The sequence below is a fragment of the Equus przewalskii genome, chromosome 5 (genome assembly GCF_037783145.1).
Source record: "Equus przewalskii isolate Varuska chromosome 5, EquPr2, whole genome shotgun sequence".
Taxonomy (NCBI): Eukaryota; Metazoa; Chordata; class Mammalia; order Perissodactyla; family Equidae; genus Equus; species Equus przewalskii.
The window spans coordinates 41,586,175-41,604,982 of record NC_091835.1 but is presented as its reverse complement, the minus strand read 5'-3'; the positions used below and the strand labels follow the sequence as shown (position 1 = coordinate 41,604,982).

The 18,808-nt window shown below is 43.3% G+C and overlaps 1 protein-coding gene across 6 annotated transcripts in view; it reads left to right on the top strand.

Annotated features, from left to right (window-relative positions):
* The window catches only part of GPR19 (G protein-coupled receptor 19), a 30,403-nt gene extending 12,394 nt beyond the window's left edge, over positions 1-18,009 (top strand). For 5 of the 6 annotated variants that reach the window (XM_008522925.2, XM_008522924.2, XM_070619133.1 and 2 more), the window contains one exon: positions 16,678-18,009. In XM_008522925.2, coding sequence (XP_008521147.1) covers positions 16,694-17,947 — 1,254 coding nt within the window. In that variant the 5' untranslated portion in view covers positions 16,678-16,693 and the 3' untranslated portion in view covers positions 17,948-18,009. The remainder of the gene's footprint in view (positions 1-16,677) is intronic. The other variant, XM_070619132.1, reaches the window with a different exon arrangement.
* The last annotated feature ends 799 nt before the right edge of the window (positions 18,010-18,808 follow it).

Below are 18,808 nucleotides of genomic sequence, written 5' to 3'. Positions count from 1 at the left end.
AATGCAAAATGGGAAGACTCAAGACTCTGACAGCATTCTGATGGAGCCAGTTTGGGGGCCCGTGCCTGTTTTGCTGTGTGTTCAGAGGAAGGATAGTGAGGAGGTAAATATGTAGGCAGAGAGAACTTGGCAACAGTTAAAACTGTGCCTGAAATTTATATATGCTAGTTAGATGACACTGGAGCAGCAGCGAGCTAGAGTTCAAGAAGTATCCATAAAGTCTTTCCTGGGGATTACCAATCCCCCTGATGTTTTATTTATATTCAGAATGAAGTTCTCCTGATGTTTTTATTTATATCTAGATGGAGGCACCCCTAACAGTCTCATTTTCCTCTGACTGACACAGCTCCCAAAACTGCAGCAGCTCATGTTGGGTGGAGAGTGAATGTCTTGAAAAGGTCAATTCCCGCCCCACACAGGCCTCTCCTACTCAGTCGTGGCTCCCAGTGCCCAGAACACTGCACCAAGGGCTCACAGGGCTACAGAACTCCTCCCTAGGGAACCCTGGGATCTTCAGTGTCAGCATGAGTCGGAGCCAGACTGCCTTTCCCAAACCACGGCAGTTAGGACCTGAGGGAAAAAGATTGTCTCATGGAATCTTGAAAGCCTGCTTAGGATTTGAATTCAAGTTAACAGGCCGGCTAGGCTTAAAATAATCACCTTTCCTGATAATATACACAAACGTAACCTATTCTATTATTTTTTCCATCTCATTAAAGTATTGAGGAGAGGAACAGTAGGGTTTATGGATAAGGTGTGGGTCCTTGAATCTTCTCCATTCATCCTCCCTACCTCCAGTGTTAACTGCTGAGTGAGCTGTGCCAAAGAAACAGCCCTGCTGGAAGCAGAACAGCGGGCAGGTGCTGTGTGCCCTCCACACTCCTGCAGGACTTCTCGGACAGGCAGGGCTAGTGCACACAGAGGCTTAGACCTGGAAGCCTCACTGGGCTGCCTACTCCTCCCTCTCAAATCTGAAACGGGCCAACCTACTCTATCAGCTGAGCAGGAGAAGATAGAACAGAAAGAGAAGGTGGAGAGGCCTCCCCTTGCAGAGAGGCCTTGCCACATATGCTTTCAACCTGGAGGCTGGGTATGAGAGAGGACAGAAGAAGAGCGACAAAGAGCACGGTGGGAGGATGGGACAGAGTGATGCCTGGGTCCTGCCTTTCAGACACAGTAACTTGCCCGCTGCTAGTAAACCCTGCCAGATGAGCCAGGCCCTGCCAGTCCAGTGATGAAACCCTTTCCTATGGTGTATACGTAGGGAGGGGGAAGGAATAGAGAGAGGGATGAGACTGTGGTAAAGCTTCTCCTCCATGAGCCGAGGCAAAAAATGGGATGAAATGGGAGGTGGGCTCTCCAAGAGGAGAGGAGTTAGCATCATGAATATGTTTCCCTGTTTGTAGAGTCACTTCCCTTGGCTAACCTTTTTTTTTTTTTTTTTTTTTTTGAGGAAGATTAGCCCTGAGCTAACATCTGCTGCCCATCCTCCTCTTTTTGCTGAGGAAGACTGGCCCTGAGCTAACATCTGTGCCCATCTTCCTCTACTTTACATATGGGACACCTGCCACAGTGTGGCTTGACAAGCGGTGTGTAGGTGCGCACCCGGGATCCAAACTGGCGAACCCCAAGCCATCAAAGCAGAATGTGCGAACTTAACCACTGCGCCACCAGGCCGGCCCCTTGGTTAAACTTTTAAAGCAGCCATGTCCTGGAGCCCTTCATCCAGCAGACTTCCCTAGGCACTGGATATCTGTCATGTTTAATCATGAAAGAAACTCTATACTACGCATTATTAGCTTCAATCTCTGATCAGAAAAGTGAAGCTCAGAGAGATTAACTAACCTGCCCAAAGTCACACACAGCAAGTAGAGGCAGGATCTGAAACCAGGTCTTTCTAATTCTGTGCTCTTTCCACTCTATCACAAGTGAAGTTCTTTCCTCTACATTCTTTGAAATATGTATATATTTTGGATATTAGATGAATACAAATACAGGTCTAGAAAATTTGGAAAAGAGAAATATAAAAGTATAATGAAAATAAAAATCAGTCACGATCTTGTCACCTAGAAACAACCCCTGTTAACATTCTGATGTGTTTCTTGTCAGTCTTTTCAAGGCATATAATGAAAATGATGGCGAACATTTGTGAAGCCCTCGCTCTGTTGTAGACGTTGTTCTCAGCTCCTTTCTTGTGTCATTTATTTTATTCTCACAACAAATCAATAAGGCAGATGCTGCTATTATCCTAATTTTGCTGGTAAAGACACTCAATAAGCACAAAGACGTAGAGTAACTTGCCAGAGTCTACACAGGTAATAAGTGATTTGAAACCCAGGCAGGTTGGCATTAGAGCAGGGTTCTCAGCCTCAGCATGGCTGGGATTTTGGACCAGATACTTCTCTGTTGCGGGGAGCTTCCTCTTTGTTGTCGAATGTTTTAGCAGCATCCCTGGCCTCTACCTACCAGATGTCAGTAACACCCTCCTCCCCCAGTTTGACAGCGAAGAAAGTCTCCAGACATTGCCAATGTCCCCTGGGAGGCAAAATTACCTTTGAACCACTGCTCTAGGAGCCCATGCTCTCAAGCACTACGCTGTACAGCCTCTTCCTATTTAAAATGTACATCGGGTTATTTTCTTCTGCATTTAAAGAAGGAAATACACCTTCAAATTTGAGTGCAGGCTCTGAAAGCTTTCTGGAATGTAAATGACTTTATAAATCGTAGGTAGGAGATTAGCTACTTCTAGAAAAATGCTCAGTAGTAGACTTTTATAATAGGTAGGGGAGAATAACCGCATTTCTCTCTCTTATGACATTTTTCCTGGTCCTCTGAGTCAGGCCCCCTTAGCCTTCAAGCATTCGGGTCTCAGGTGTGCACTTCTGACAGAGCAGGGCAGTGCTTATCAACCAAAGTGTCAAAATGTGTCCCAAACAGTTGCAAATAATTGCTTGCTAGTAAATAAAGTACCAAAGTTTGCCAGTGACTTATTTTTAAAAATAAGTTAGAATAAATTTAAGGATATCTATATCATTATTTTCTTTTCAACATGACTTCCTAGGTTGAAGATTAAGTGTTGGAGTTACAGGTCAAGCTCCTAGAGTCGCACATAATTCTGGGTATTCATGTGGGTTTGTCATATGTATGAGCACATTCGTCATGTCTGTCTCTGAAGAAGCAAGGTTGAAAATTGCTAGGTGATTTGGGTCAACCATTGCGGATATGCAGAGAGGATTAAAATAAGAAGCACTGAGAATTGATAGCAATAGTGTTTTAACTTATAAAATGTCCCAAAATATATGGCACTAAAATATATGTTAGCCATATGAAACATATGCAAATATATATGTTCAACCATATTTTCAGTGACATCTGTTTACCTATAATTGCATAATTTGTCCATGAAAAATACACATTAATGGGGGCCAGCCCCATGGTGCAGTGGTTAAGTCCAGCGCACTCTGCTTCAGCAGCCTGGGTTGGCAGGTTCGGATCCTGGGTGCGGACTTACACCACCTGTCAAGCCATGTTGTGGTGGTGACCTACGTACAGCGTGGAGGAGGAATTGGCATAGATGTTAGCTCAGGGCTGATCTTTCTCAAGCAAAAAAAGAGGAAGATTGGCAACAGATGTTAGCTCAGAGCAAATCTTTCTCACCAAAAAAACCGCATTAATGCAAATTCAAATCTAACTTTTGCTCTATGAACTTGAAGGTGGCTTTCTGGGAAAACCCTCAGTGAGGACAGTGGTGCAGATCAAAATTTACCCAAAGTGTTGATGTGAATTTGATGCGAGACGTAATGTAAATGCTTCTGAAAAACAGAGTTCTTAGTAACTCCCTGTTCAGTGCTTATACGCAGTGCTTGACAAATCCTTCACCTTCTGTTCAAATAGCTGTAAGTCACGTCTACTGTACAGTGCTTTGCTTTGAGTATAATGAGTCTGGTCTCTGCCTCCCCACCTCTTTCCTATTTAAATTGTACTACTAGAGATCTTGATGCTGAAATCAGAGCATGGAAATGAAACTGAACATTTACCTCCAAAACAACTCTTGGCCTCCACTCTGACTCAATGAGCACACAGCAGGTACTCAAAAAATGTTTGTTGTAGGGAATTAAATCGAGTCTGGTGAGGTACAAATTGCTCGGCCAAATTGTTTTCTTCAGAATTTGGAAGACCCCATCCTGGGAAGAGAGGTGTGGAAAATTGGTAGAGGACAGTTGGGCTGTAGGAAGTGTTTCTCCCCTCCGAGAGGTTTGATAGTAGGCAGAATGGAAAGCAAACGCAGGTGGCAGGTCTTCTTTGACCAGAGCACTTCTTGCAAGGGATCTTCAGTAAGAGATTGTTGGCACATCCGGGATTGTTATTGAGGGCTTGGCTGGCTCCTAGGTAGAATACCTCTCTGATTTGGAGACCCACACTGCTGCCCTTGGATGTCAAAGGCTCGCAGTGCTGGGCCCAGCAGCCCTAAATACGCTCTCAGGACGCACGCTCTGCGAGGTGAAAGTGGTGCCTGTAAGTTCAATGAATGTGTGCCTCTCGTCCCAGGTGATAAGCTCTACCTGTCAGTTTTAGTTCGTAGAGCTAAAATGACCTTAGAAATCATCTAGACCAACTCATTCATATTGCAGACGTGGAAATGGAGACTCAAGGAGATTGATTTACTTGAAGTCCTTACACTGCTATTACAATGAAACTTGGGTCTCGTGACTCGCTGTTTAATGTCTATAATCAGAATTAGAACCCAGGTTTCTTAGCCCCCAGTCCAAGGTTTAAGGCGAAGTAGAAAGCACTACACTCTAAGCTTTTTGGGTGTCTAGTATCCTAGAGGCTGGTGGGGTGGTGGAAAGTGATAGAACGACTGGTATACATTTTAGTCTTTGCACTCAATTCTATAAGAAATGCTATACGGAATTAGTTTCTATTGCTGTTGTAACAAGGTGACACAAATTCAGTGCCTTAAGATAACAGCCATTGGTTATGTCACAGCGTTTCAGGCCGGAAGTCTGGGTGGGCCTGGCTGGCTTCTCCGCTCAGAGTCTCGCGAGGCTGGAATCGAGATGTTGGCGGAACTGTGTTCCTTTTTAGCGGCCGCAGGGATGGTTCCCCTTCAAATCCAGTGCCTTGTGGTTGGAGGACTAAGGTCACATTTCCTTGATGGCTGTCAGCTGGGGGCCACCCGTAACCCCTAGAAGCATCTCCCTGGTTCTTGCATGTGGACCCCTGTGCTTTAGAGCCAGCAACAGTGTGTCAGTTTCTTCTCGTGCTTGGGACCTCTCTCTGACTTCTGCTGCTGCATCTCTCTGCTACCAGCCAGAGAAAGTTCTCTGCTTTAAGGATTCATTAGACTGGGCCCACCTGGATAATCCAGAAAAATCATCCCAGTTGAAGGTCCACAGCCTTAATTATATGTGCAGAGTCTCTTCTGCTGTATAAGGTAATATACTCACAGGTTCCAGATATTAGGACGTGAATATCCTTGGAGGGCCGTTCTGCCTACTACACACCTTATTTCCTTTAAGTAACGGCAAGGCTCCATCCTACCAGGCTAACGGGAAAGTCAGTGACAGACATTACTGGGGCTCTCTTCGTCTTCCTAGGTCCTGGGGTTCTAACTTACAATAAAATGTCTAGCGTGGTCCTTCTAGCCTTGGATGCCTCTGATTATAGCAGGGCTGTAACTGTGGTCTGAGCTGGTGTGAGTCCTTGACCTGCTGCTTCAGGACCACCCCTGGGGTGGTGGACTGTTTTCCCAGCGAGGGCACTCTGCCTTGGATCCGCCTCCCCAGCTGCGCTCCTCCACTCCTGCCTGTCCCTTACCTGGAGCACAGTGAGGAAGTGAGGCAAGGGTCCCAGGCCTACAATTTTTTTTAAAAAAAAGAAACAAAAATAGCTTTTTTGAGGTATTATTTACATACCGTAAAATTCACTCATTTTAAATATACAATTCAGTGATTTTTGTTAAGTTTACAGAGTTGTACAACCGTCACCATAATCTAATTTCAGAACATTTTCACCCTCTTAAAAAGATCTCCTGTGCCCATCCAGACCTCCCTTTTGCATGGCTCCAGGGGGCACAGCCATGTTCCTGGTTCAGAGGTTCTCATTTCTCCCTCCTCCGCTCTACAGAAGTCCTCTCAGAAACCTTAGCTTCCAGGAAGCAAGAGCCAAGGAAACGAGTTTGTCTCAGGCTCAATGCTACAACTCTCGTCTAAGACAAGGCAGCACTTAGGGTCGGGGTTCATTCTCAGAGGGGGATAGGGAAGAACATCCCAGCAGGGAGCACGGCCCTCATCACTATCTCGGTGACCTGCCTTGCCTCTGTGGGATGTGGTGGAGTCCTCCACTCGCACCCCATGGGCAGCCACTGGCTCCATGGAGCAGTGCCCCGCAGGGGCGTGAGTCCCCCGCTTCCTTCCTCCTCTAAGCAGAAGTAAAGGTATTCTTTCCTCCCAACTTAAATGACCCAAGGGGAATATGGTGCGGAGTAGGATGGGAGAATAAGGCAACCAATCCATGGCACAAGAGTGGAAGAGGCTCTTTGTCCCTCTAGGCCCCACCTACCCCTTTTTGTCTCTTCCTTGCCCCCCTGTGCTAGGTCCTTTTGACTGCAATGATTTCTGAGTCACCTCAAGGAGAACAGCCTATCACAAGAACAGTCCTAAGACTCCACCTCAAGGAACCTGAAACATTGTTCACAACCTGGAAGGTGCCTGGGGATCCAAGGCAGCTTGGTGACCAGATTCCCTGGCCTGTCGTCTGTCTGGAGCAGGAGCCTAGAGAGTCTATCGTAGATGACCCCATTCTTCTCTGTCTCTGCTCCTCCTGCCTCCATTGCTTCCCTGTGCACCAGCCCTCCTACCGTGCTGTCTTAGAACAGCCTGCTCGTTTCTTTCATAGAACTTACTGTCTTTGTTTGAGCTTACTTATTACTTTCCTCGCCAGCCCACCACAGCTAATTAGACGATGGTCTTCTTGAAGGTGGGGACACAGTGTTGTTTGCCGTTGTATATCAGTTCTTAGCACAGTACATACTGGTACATAGTATGATCTTAATATACGTTTATGGAATAATGAGCAAATTAATGAAAACGAGCAAAGAACCTGAATAGACATTTCTCCAAACATATATTCAACTGCCAACTGGATATCTCTTCTTGGATATCTAATAAGAATTTAACTCATGCAGAATAGAATTATTGATTTCCAGCTCCCCAAACTTTTTCTCCTTCCATCCCAGACCCGCAAACCTCGGAGTCATTCCCATCCTCTGACCCCATCACACATCAGCAAATCTGTTGGCTCCATCTCCAAAACATTCTCAATGTCCATCTAGTTTCTCCACCTACACTGCTACCACCTGGGTCTTGGCCACCATCATCACGTACCTAGATGACTCTGATCACCTCTTAACGGGCCTCCCCACCCGCCTTCTACTGTTAGTCACCTACACGGCAACTAAAGTTGTATTTTTAAAACATAAATCAGGTCATACTCATTTCATTCCTTTGCTTAAAACCTGCAGTGGATTTCATTGCAATAAGAAAAGCATCCGAGGCCAGCCCAGTGGCACAGTGGTTAAGTTCTCACATTCTGCTTCGGCAGCCCAGGCAAGGGAGGAGTTGGGAAAGGCCATTGTGTAACCAGCCAACCATCTGCCATTCCATTTCCCATCAATTCTTGGTCCCTCATTCTGCTTTATTTTTCTCCATAGCACTAACCGTTTCTTTATTATTTACATGTTTCTTTGTTTGGCTGTTTATTATTTGTTTCTCCCACTAGAGGGAAGTTCCATAAAAGCAGGGACCTTGTCTGTCTAGTTAACTTGTGTATCCCCAGCAATTAGCACAATCCTGGCTCATACTAAGTGATAAAAAATATTGGGTAAATGTATGATTGAAGACTATTTTGCATATATCATCTTAAGAAAATAGTCACTTTTTGGTTTGTTCTGGTTTTTGGGGTTTTTTTTGAGGAAGATTAGCCCTGAGCTAACATCAGTCACCAAACCTCTTCTTTTTGCTGAAGAAGACTGGCCCTGAGCTAACATCTTCCTCTATTTTATATGTGGGACACTGCCACAGCATGGCTTGATAAGCAATGTATAGGTCCGTGCCCAGGATCCGAACTGGTCAAACCCCAGGCCACAAAAGCAGAGTGCACAAACTTAACCACTACGCCACTGGGCCAGCCCCCCAAAATAGTCATTTCTTGGGGTGAGGTTTCTTGGTGTTTATTTCTCTTTTTCTTTCCCATTTTATCTGACTTTGCAGGTCTTGTGTGAACAGCAGAGAGACAGGGAAGTTCAGCATTATTAATCCTGGCTCTGCATCCCTTCTGCATAGAACTCTACTCAGGGCAGTTGGGGTGAGAAATAATGGGGAGTGTCCTTTGTACAGACCCCGAGAGGTGCCAATATTGTGGCACCTGACATTTTCTCCTAGAACATGGTGTGCAAAGAATTTTGGGAGGACTACAGCTTGCGGTCAACATCAGCCTTCCTGTGGGGTAAAGCTCAGGCTCCTTTCTGTTCTGTTCCTTTGAGTAGGGTTTTTCCACTGCTAGCCATCCCTGCACAAAACTATCAAGTAGGGGGAGGTTGTCTTCCTCACCTTCGCCCTTTCACCCTTCACCCAGCCCTTCCCATAATGGCACCCCATCTTCATTCTCTCAGATACTCAGATTTGTTTTTGGCATCTCTTCTGTTTTCATTTTCACTAAGATCATCCATCTCAGAGATGGAGGGGATCTCACATCACTACTCTACTGATAATATGTAAAAATGTTTACGCTTTAAGAAGCATTTACATTTTAACAAGGACCTTGACTTTAAAAGAATGATACTCTAACGGTGAGAGAAGTTGGGGGGATAGAAGACTTCCTGGTTTCCAGAAATCACGCCAAGGATGCTGACTCTGTTTATGTCTGATATTTTAGAATTCGTGTGAAGGGCAAAGATAGGCAAAGGTGATAGAAGAGTAATAGTTCCTTAAATCTAGGTATGTGGAATTCCTCACCCAGAAGTATTCCTTGGTATCTATGGGCTATTTTGTGAAGTTAGAAGAGGCTATTTTGAAGATGCCTCTCTGTTCAAAACATCACCCTCCCCTTAAAAAAATAACCAATATCCAAACAAAAAGAAAGTATGACCCATCTGGTCTCAGGAAACTGCTTGATCCCAGTTGGGAAACAGATAGAAGGGCACAGAGCTGGAAATATTCTGGAGGAATATTTATATGTATGATATAATAGGAGGAAAGGGGAAGGGATATTAGAGAAAATTCCAGACTTGGAAGCCCGTGATACTAGGAGTCTCAGATGGTGCAGAAGAAACTGTTTTCACTGAAAGTGTGAGGTTCTTTTGCAATTATTCAAAATTATCTAATGGAAATAATTTAAGCAGAATGGATTCTATATCCTTTTGAGAAGGACATGTTCAATCCAGTTATATTACCTGTTTTGGTTTAGGGTATAGAAAAAAGTGTTATTTAGCTGATATGTCACTAAAAAAATCATCCCTAACTTGGAGAAAGGTTGTGTTTATTTATTTGGACCTCAGTGATTTTCGCCTTAAGAAGGATGACGTGAATGATGATTTGGTACCCAGGCCCCTTCACAAAAGCCATTCACCCTTAACAAAGCTAAATTAAGTGACTAATGTTAGTATTATCGCTAGAGTATGTGATGTGTGATGTGGTTACGAAAATTTGCTTGTTATGTGGCTTATGAGACTTTCATGGACCGACAGTAGTGAGAGGGCTAAGTTTTTAAGAGCTTGCTATTGCCGACACTGAGCTGGATGTTTTACAGAACTACACAAAGATAGCATGCATCGAGGCTTTTCCTCATACTAGGCGGACTGGCTTGTATTAACTTATTTAGCCTCTGTACATATATTATCTCATCTAGTCCTCATAATAACTAAGTGAAAGAAGGACTAATTTTCTTTATTTTAGATAAGAAAACAAGCTCAAGAGGCTTAGGTGACATATCCAGGTCACACAACTAGTTAGTGAGTAACAGATGTGGGACTCATACTTTAACAGTCTGACTTCAAAGCCTGCATACATAGCCGCTTTGCAATATTCCTATATTGTGAGATGAAAAATAGATGTTTCTCAGTAGAAGATTATGTTCTGGGTGTAGGTTTGTCAGATTTAGCTAAAAATACAGGACACCAGTTCAATATTGTATGGGATATTGCATGGGACACATTTATGCTAAAAATTACTTATTTATCTGAAATTCACATTTAACTGGGAGTCCTATATTTCCACCTGGCGACCCCATCTGGGTGACACATTATGAGAACATGTCTCACTGTCTCTGGTTTTCCTGTTCCCCCACCGCAGTCAGCTGGTGGCTGCCTGGGCCTTATGTATTTCTATAAAGCTCTTAGCTCGGTGTCCACACCTGAGCCATAGCTCGGGCCCAGAAAGCCAAGTAGCCAGTGAGGAAGCTTCTGAAGAGCTGATGGGGGCTTCTTAGCCATTTGTAAATTCATGGATGTGTATAAGTTCAGGACTTCCGGATAGGTTGCCCTGTAAACCCCACCCTACTAGAAGCGGTGGGCTGGTAAATGTTTAACAGCTGGCTCTGCAGGGAAAAAACCTGGTCTGTGGTGTTGTCAGTTTCCATGGTGTGGATATTCCTGTCATGGCTGATTCATGATACCAACCTGATGTCACTGAACCTGGCGTTGGGAAGAAATCAGCACAGCTGGCTCTGGGAAGCCCGTGCAAGTCAGCCCCAGCCCATCTCTGTTGTGGGCATTTCTTATTTTCATTTAGAGGCAAATCAAGGCTACATAACAATGAAAGGTTTAAGAGAAATATCTACCACCATGGTATGTTCTAAATCACAATTAAAATCTAAAAGAGACAATTTCCTACTTGGGGTAATACCATTGATCAAACTTTTTCCTTACTTCAATTCAAACTGAAGTCTGGAGTTCTGCTTTCATTCTGCGTTTAAAAGGCAACAGTTGATCATCCATCATAATGAATTTCCAATACTCTCCTATTCTTTACTCTGGAGAAAGGCTACATTTCCAGACCAACATGTCTATGCACTTTTGATGCTAAGCTTCGGTGCAGTATATGGTGGGAGTGATATTTTTTTTTCCCCAAATGTTCACTATGTGACATATTTCTGAGCTAGCATATTGAACAGATGTATCTGTGGGTAGGCAAGAGGCTGTGGGAGAATAACTTTATATTCCTGTATTTGATTGAGGAGTCAAGAAAGACCTGGCCATGTACAGCCAGTTTGACTCTCTGAATTCAGATCCAGCCCTTTATGGCCTCCCTGGGCATGAACCCCAGTGGTGGTTAAGATCATGAGCTTTGACTGGAGTGAGGCAGTCCTGGGGTGACCTCTGTCCAACTGCATGACCTTGGGGAAGAACTTCAGTTTTTTCATTTGTAAAACAGGGCTAATAATATTACCTACTCCAAAGGGCTACACAAATGTAGTACCTGACATGTAGTAAACACAAAATCAGTACCAACTCTGGGAAGGACTAATGTTATGACTACTGTCATCGTTGTAAGTAATCTTCCTGCTCGTTAGTAAACAGCCTTATGTATCTGTTTAGGTGCAGCAGATACTTCCCATTCTACAGAAAATGTTCCTGGCTTTTTTCCCCAACCAAATTATGTAAAACTTCAACGTTATAAAAATTCTAGTTTGACATTAAATTTTTGAACAAATCTCAGAAATGAAAATGGTCTTGCTACATTGTGAGAATGTCTATGAATCTTTATAATTTCAGGAGGGGGAGAAATCCTTCGTTAGGATTTTTTGAGTCTAGAAGAAACCTAACCAGCAGTTGATATGCTTAGCCAGGAATAGCCCCTGGCAGAACTGTAAAGTAAACAAAGTGTGTCATCTGTGCCCCTCTGTTCCTCTTCTTAGTTTCTAATCATTCATACTCTCACCCATCCATCAAAGTTTGATTTTCAAAAAGTTAAAATCATGACTCTCATACAACTATAGAATGAACATATGTCAAAGATTTATTAACTTATTACCAAAAGAGCCAATGAAATAATTAGGCTGGATCCAAGAGCATTTGAAGAAATGGGTGTAGGGTTTGGTTTTGGTTTTGGTTTTTCAAAAAGAATGGCACCATAAAATTACTAGGTAGACACAAAACTGGTTAATGTCCTACAGGGCAATAAGTCCGCAACCTTTAGGGTTATTTTTTCTGCTAGACAGAAATCTGCATGTTAACGTGTAACTTCACAGCGTCTGGGCTCTAGACGTATAGTAAAGATCAAAATCAAGCACAAATACATTCTCCCAGAGAACGAAATAATCCTTTGAACAGGCAGCCTGTTCAAACATTAGACATTAGAAAGATTTGCTATACTCCCCTTTGCCTTATTTTCAAATACTGGATCATTTTTATTAACACATCTATCCATTTATTTATTCAAAAAACCTTTATTAAAATCTATATGCCCTAGGGATGTAGAGACAAGGACAGTCCCTTTCCTCAAGGAACTTATAACCTAATGGGGGAGACAAACATTGAAAATAAAAATTACAATACAAAGTGATAAGGCGTGTTTCCTCTCCCAGGCTCCCAGGGTCCCATCATTACAGAGGTCTACCCAGTCCCCAGTTCTAGACCGTGTCAACCCATCCAATGTTGTCCCAATGTATTTATTAAAACACGTCTCTTAAGGCCAGGTAGATGAACGATTCCTCTCTTAGATAATATATTGATAGAGATATATTTTAATAAGGGCCTTCAATACTCAGCCCGATGGAGTGTCCCACGATAGTCTCAGAACCGGTCGGAAAGAGGTAGGTTGAGCAGGAAGGAGGTGAAGATGTCTTTTCCTGTCGCTGCTAAAATTGCTGCATATGCACGACCCAGACATAATTACTAATTAAGCAGGAGCACTAAATTACTAATTTCAGAAACACTTCTTTGAAGATGTCTTTATTTCCAAATTAATGGAGCAGGGGGGACCTTTCGGAAATTTTACTTTGGGACTCTAGAATTTAGTTATAATATGGCAGACTATTCTTTCTGGGGAGGGGGTGCAGGAGCCCGTCCGCGAATACCACACTACCGTCACTCTCCCTTAAATGAGAGTTCTATTTCTTGTAGCAGTTGACCTGGGTGACTTCCATTTCACCCTCTCTCATCAGGAGTCCTGTTTGTCTCTGTCTCCATGGTCACCAAGGCTTCACTCCCTGAGAATACATAGTGGTTTTCTAGCTCAGGGTTTAATTCTCCTAGCAGAGCCCCCTAGAGTAGGAGTCGTGCATTTCAGTTCTCTGTCCCTGTGGATTCAATTCAGTAAATATTTAATAAGCAATTATTAATGTAAAGAACTTCAGTGGAAGCTGCAGAGCATGGAAGAAGGATAACACCAGCCCCCCAGGAGCCCATTGTTTAGTTGGCGAAGACAGAAACGTGGAAGTCATTCTAAAGGAGTGATTCTTAGTCTTGGCTGTGCATTAGGAGATCCTGGGAAACTTTGAAACCCAGGGCCCAAGCTGCGCTCCAGACCAATTAAATTAGACTCCCTGGGAGTAGGACCCAGGCATCAGTATTTTTTTAAAGTGCCCTGGGAAGAGTCCAATGTGTTGCTAAGCTAGAGAACCATTACTCTAAAGCAAAAGAAACTTGGAAGGTGCTGCAGTAAAGGACTAACAGAGTGCTGTATGAACAAGGAGACCGCAACCCATCTGGATATGCTAATATTTGTATCCACTGTCTGACCACAGTTCAGCCCATCAATGCGGAAAACAGAGCCTCTCGTAACCAGGGGAAAAATTTAGGTCAGTTTGATCATAAGGCATTTAGAAACTATATGCTCTGGGGCGTATGGTCTGCAGGAAACTCTGTTTCTGAGGGGAAAAGTTCCCCAAAAAGGATCCACCCGGAAAGATGACCCCCAAATTCATTCCACACACTCTCTCTCTCCCTTGGAGTGTTTTTTTATTCCCTTGTCTCCCGAAGAAGACCTATTCATCCTCCAAGCCCCCAGTTCAGACCTCACCTCCTTTGTGAAGCCTTTCCTTTTCTTCCTCCTATCTCTCAAGCAAAATTGGGTCCCTATTTTTCTCTGCCACTTAGCTCCTTGTCTGTTTTTAGCAGTTTATTATAATAACTCTAGAATTTTGTTATAATATGGCAGACAGCTTATTCATACATTCACCCTCACATGGGCCTCACTTACCTTTCTTTTCCTAGTCCCTAGCACAGGGCCTTGGTTTACGGAATGAATGAACAGCTGCAGCAATTTTAGGTAGAGTCAGAAAAGTCATGCCATCATCAGGGGAGACCTAGACTCAGGAACTCCTCAGGCTCCCTTGTCCCGTTTCTGAGCATCGGGGTCCTCTGCCTCCCAGGGTGGGGCTGGAGAAGTCGGCAGACACACTCACTGGTGGAAGTAAAGTAGCTGGAGGAAGTGATGGAAGGAGGCCTCCCGGTGCTCCCTCGTGGAGGTGAGCCTGAGTTTCATCCACAGTTTTGCTGTGAGAGGAGGAGAGAAACAGAAGGAAGTTCACAGGTTTTAAAGTGTCTTTACTGGGGGCTGGCCTGGTGGCACAGCGGTTAAGTTCGCATGTTCTGCTTCGGCGGCCCGGGGTTCGCCAGTTTGGATCCCCGGTGTGGACATGGCACCACTTGGCACGCCATGCTGTGGTAGGCGTCCCACATATAAAGGAGAGGAAGATGGGCAAGGATGTTAGCTCAGGGCCAGTCTTCCTCAGCAAAAAGAGGAGGATTGGCAGCAGATGTTAGCTCAGGGCTAATCTTCCTCAAAAATAAAAAAAAGAATAAATAAAAAAAATAAAGTGTCTTTATTGACCACAGAAAAGTGTTTGTGCCACCAACTTCTGTTTTATTTAGGCCACAGACATCCCCCAAAAGTTTAGAACAGCTCTTTCTGTCTGGGAAAATTGCTCGTCTGTTTTATTTTTAAACTTTAAATCTTAAAAAAAAATTTTTTTGGCATTTTGTAGTTTTACACATATGAAGGTGAAAAGATTATTTCAATTTTTTAAGTACGAGGGTCACGCATTCCAGATTTTCTAGGACAGTGCTAATTTTAGATCTTAGATTCTTTTTCAGACTCTGTATCCTGATTTTTTTATATGGAAAGTATGGTTGCTGTTCCTACAATTGACTATCAACCAGCCAGTCATGCTCAAAGGTCCTTTAGTAGTCAAAATGTCTGATTATCTTGCATTCCTCTTTGAGAAATTAAGTAGGGCTGCCTCACAAACAAAAAAGCCTGAAGGTGACACGGAACCGGCATTTGGTACATCACCCTGAGCTCCAAACTTTTATTGAATGTGGTTTCTTGGTGAGGACAGTATATATTAACACTCCCCTCCCTAACACAAATCAATGCAAAAATCCTTCAAGGAAAAATGAGTCATTAAGAACTATTCTTTAATCCCACCTCCAAAACGTCAGCAAAGTTTTTTTCATGAGGTATAGTCGCAGGAGGCCACCCAGAGGGACACTCGGCCTTGCAAGAGCCTGTTGCTGGAACGCCCTCCCTGTGTGCCAGAGGCCAGATGGAATTGCTCTGGTTATTATGGATTCAACTGCTATGTTTTCTTTCTGTTTCATAGACTCAGACCAAATTAAACCTTACTCATTGACTGCGACCAAAGTCACCTCAATTTTAATTGAATGGCCCACAATGATACAATCTTTTTACCTATTAAGGAGTGTAACTTTTTTTTTTTATCACTTTCAGTACAAAAAATAAATGCTAAACTTTGTACTATTCTTTCATCTCTAAGGATCATAAGCATTTAAAAAGTTGCTGAGTAACAGTTATAGCAGGTTGTTTTTAATCATCCGAATGCCATAAGGTTTCTAGTAACCGGGTTACATTCTTTAGAGAACGTCTTGTATGTTCTCCAGTCAATATGTCATTTTATGAAACAGTAACAGCAGAATAGCATCAGAATGTCATTGATGGCTGGCAAGTTATTAACACATGAACCACATCATCTTTTGGAAAAAGCAAGCTATTTTCAGATGTCGTTAAATTAGGAGCTAGTCTGGCTCATGTAGAAGTGTTATGGTCGCTCCGTGTGCGTCTGTAATGCTTCTGTAATGGAAATTCTGCAGTAAGTAAGGACAGCGTCCTTCCCAGTACCCAGCCAGTCTGTACTCACAGGTTCCCGTTAGCTTTTTCTGTAGCTGACATCTGTGTGTTTCCATCTGCCCGTTTTCCTCTCTTGCAGCCTCATTACTTTCGTGTTATGACATTCAGGAACTTCTCAGATACTTGCCCAAAATTCCAACAGCTCTTTAGTTGAGGGTTGCACCCTTACCATGAGCCAGATTTGAGCTCCCTATCCCTCTGTGATGCCCAGTGAGTGAAGGGAACAAAGGTATGTTTAGGAGTGGTGCTTGGTATGAGTTCACCCACATTTGACTAAGAGTCAAGAGACGGGGAGGCCAGAGAGAGCCTGAGCTGGAATCTAGCTAAAACAGCTCCTAAAATGAAAGAGAAATGGGTGAGAGGTTTTTTTTTTTTGGATAGATAGCAGACATATTTTCCTGACAATGCACAAATCCTACTCATTGACAAATGACAACCAATTTAAGTGTCAAGTAAGATTGTTAGTCTTAGGAGTCAATCTGTGTAACACCATTTTAACAGGAGGCCTTCTTCTTTTCTTATCCAGAACTAAGAGAAAAAAAATGAATATGGTTTTTGCTCACAGAATGGATGACAGCAAGCCGCCCCTGGTTGTTCCTACACTTCTGGTGCCCCTCCAAAACCACAGCTGCACTGAAACAGCTACACCTCTGCCAAGCCGTGACCTGACGGAATTCTCTGAGGAGCACAGCTGGATGAGCAACAGAACAGACGTGCAATATGGGCCGAAACCCGGGGAAGTGGCCACCGCCAGCATTTTCTTTGGGGCCCTGTGGTTGTTTTCTATCTTTGGCAATTCCCTGGTGTGCTTGGTCATCCACAGGAGCAGGAGGACTCAGTCCACCACGAACTACTTTGTGGTCTCCATGGCGTGTGCCGACCTTCTCATCAGCGTGGCCAGCACGCCTTTCGTCCTCCTTCAGTTCGCCACTGGCAGGTGGACGCTCGGCAGTGCGATGTGCAAGGTTGTGCGGTATTTTCAGTATCTCACCCCCGGCGTCCAGATCTATGTTCTTCTCTCCATCTGCATAGACCGCTTCTACACTATTGTCTATCCTCTGAGCTTCAAGGTGTCCAGAGAAAAAGCCAAGAAAATGATTGCAGCATCATGGGTCTTTGACGCAGCCTTTGTGACCCCCGTGTTCTTTTTCTATGGCTCCAACTGGGACAACCACTGTAACTATTTCCTCCCTTCCTCCTGGGAAGGAACTGCCTATACTGTCATCCATTTCTCGGTGAGCTTTGTGATTCCATCTGTCCTCATAATCTTATTTTACCAGAAGGTCATAAAGTATATTTGGAGAATAGGCACTGACGGCCGAACAGTGAGGAGGACAATGAACATTGTCCCAAGGACAAAAGTGAAAACTATCAAGATGTTCCTCATTTTGAATCTATTGTTTCTGCTCTCCTGGCTGCCTTTTCATGTCGCTCAGCTGTGGCACCCCCATGAACGAGACTACAAGAAAAGTTCCATTGTGTTCACAGCCATCACATGGATATCCTTTAGTTCCTCAGCCGCTAAACCTACTCTGTATTCAATTTATAATGCCAATTTTCGAAGAGGAATGAAAGAGACTTTTTGCATGTCCTCGATGAAATGTTACCGAAGCAATGCTTATACTATCACAACCAGTTCAAGGATGGCCAAAAAAAACTATGTTGGCATTTCAGAAATCCCTCCCACGGCCAAAACTGTAACCAAAGACTCAATCTATGACTCATTTGACAGAGAAGCCAAGGAAAAAAAACTTGCTTGGCCCATTAATTCAAATCCACCAAATACTTTTGTCTAATGTCTCAGAATTCTTTCAATTATTGTGATGCGCCAGAGATTAAAAAACTTTAACTATAAAAACAGCGCTATCTATATATTTTTTCAATCAACTTTTGGAGGGAAGTGTTTTATTTTGTCACATGGATTCACTTATTGGTTAGAGTTTTTGTGGGTTTTACTTTAGGTGCTTTTTGTTTTAGGGGAAGCGTCCACCTTGAGCTTCAGTCAACAGTCCTTTTACTATATTAGTTACTTGCATAAAAAAGAGAATGCTTTCCTGCATTTTATTTACCATTCAGTCCAAAAAGCACAAACGATACACATAGTCTTTGATTAATGACTCAACCTAGTTTCATTTTGTTTCCTTTTCCTCCTCCCTACTGATATTTTATAATAACTATGGGCTTCTGTTCCAAATGAAATCCCTGTGTCACACGTTTCAGAGACATGTATTTCTCCTCCTAAGCAACATTTAGGAAGTGTTAACATTGTACATGTTTTTACATTACCTTGTTCCAAGTAACCACTGTCCTGTGGAAAGTACTCCATATATTGGAATATACTGGAACTTGCTGGGCAGTCTTCTGTGACTGAGTTTTAATCAGGATTCTTAGCGAAAGAAAAGCTTATAGAGTTGCCTAATTTCTCTCTCTCTCTCTCTCTCTTTGTCTCTCTCTCTCTCATTTTCATTCTCCCTTAACCTAAGCAGCTGATGATGCCTTGAAAAATTTGAAGTCAGTGTGATGTTTTTCTTACATCTGTGTTCCATCCAGGCTGTGCGTAGGATGTTTACTTCTCTTCTTTGAGTTAAACTCAAGCAAATGAGCAAGGTCTCTTGCTAGGCAAGGCCAGAAAATGCCAAAAGGAGAGATGGCAGATG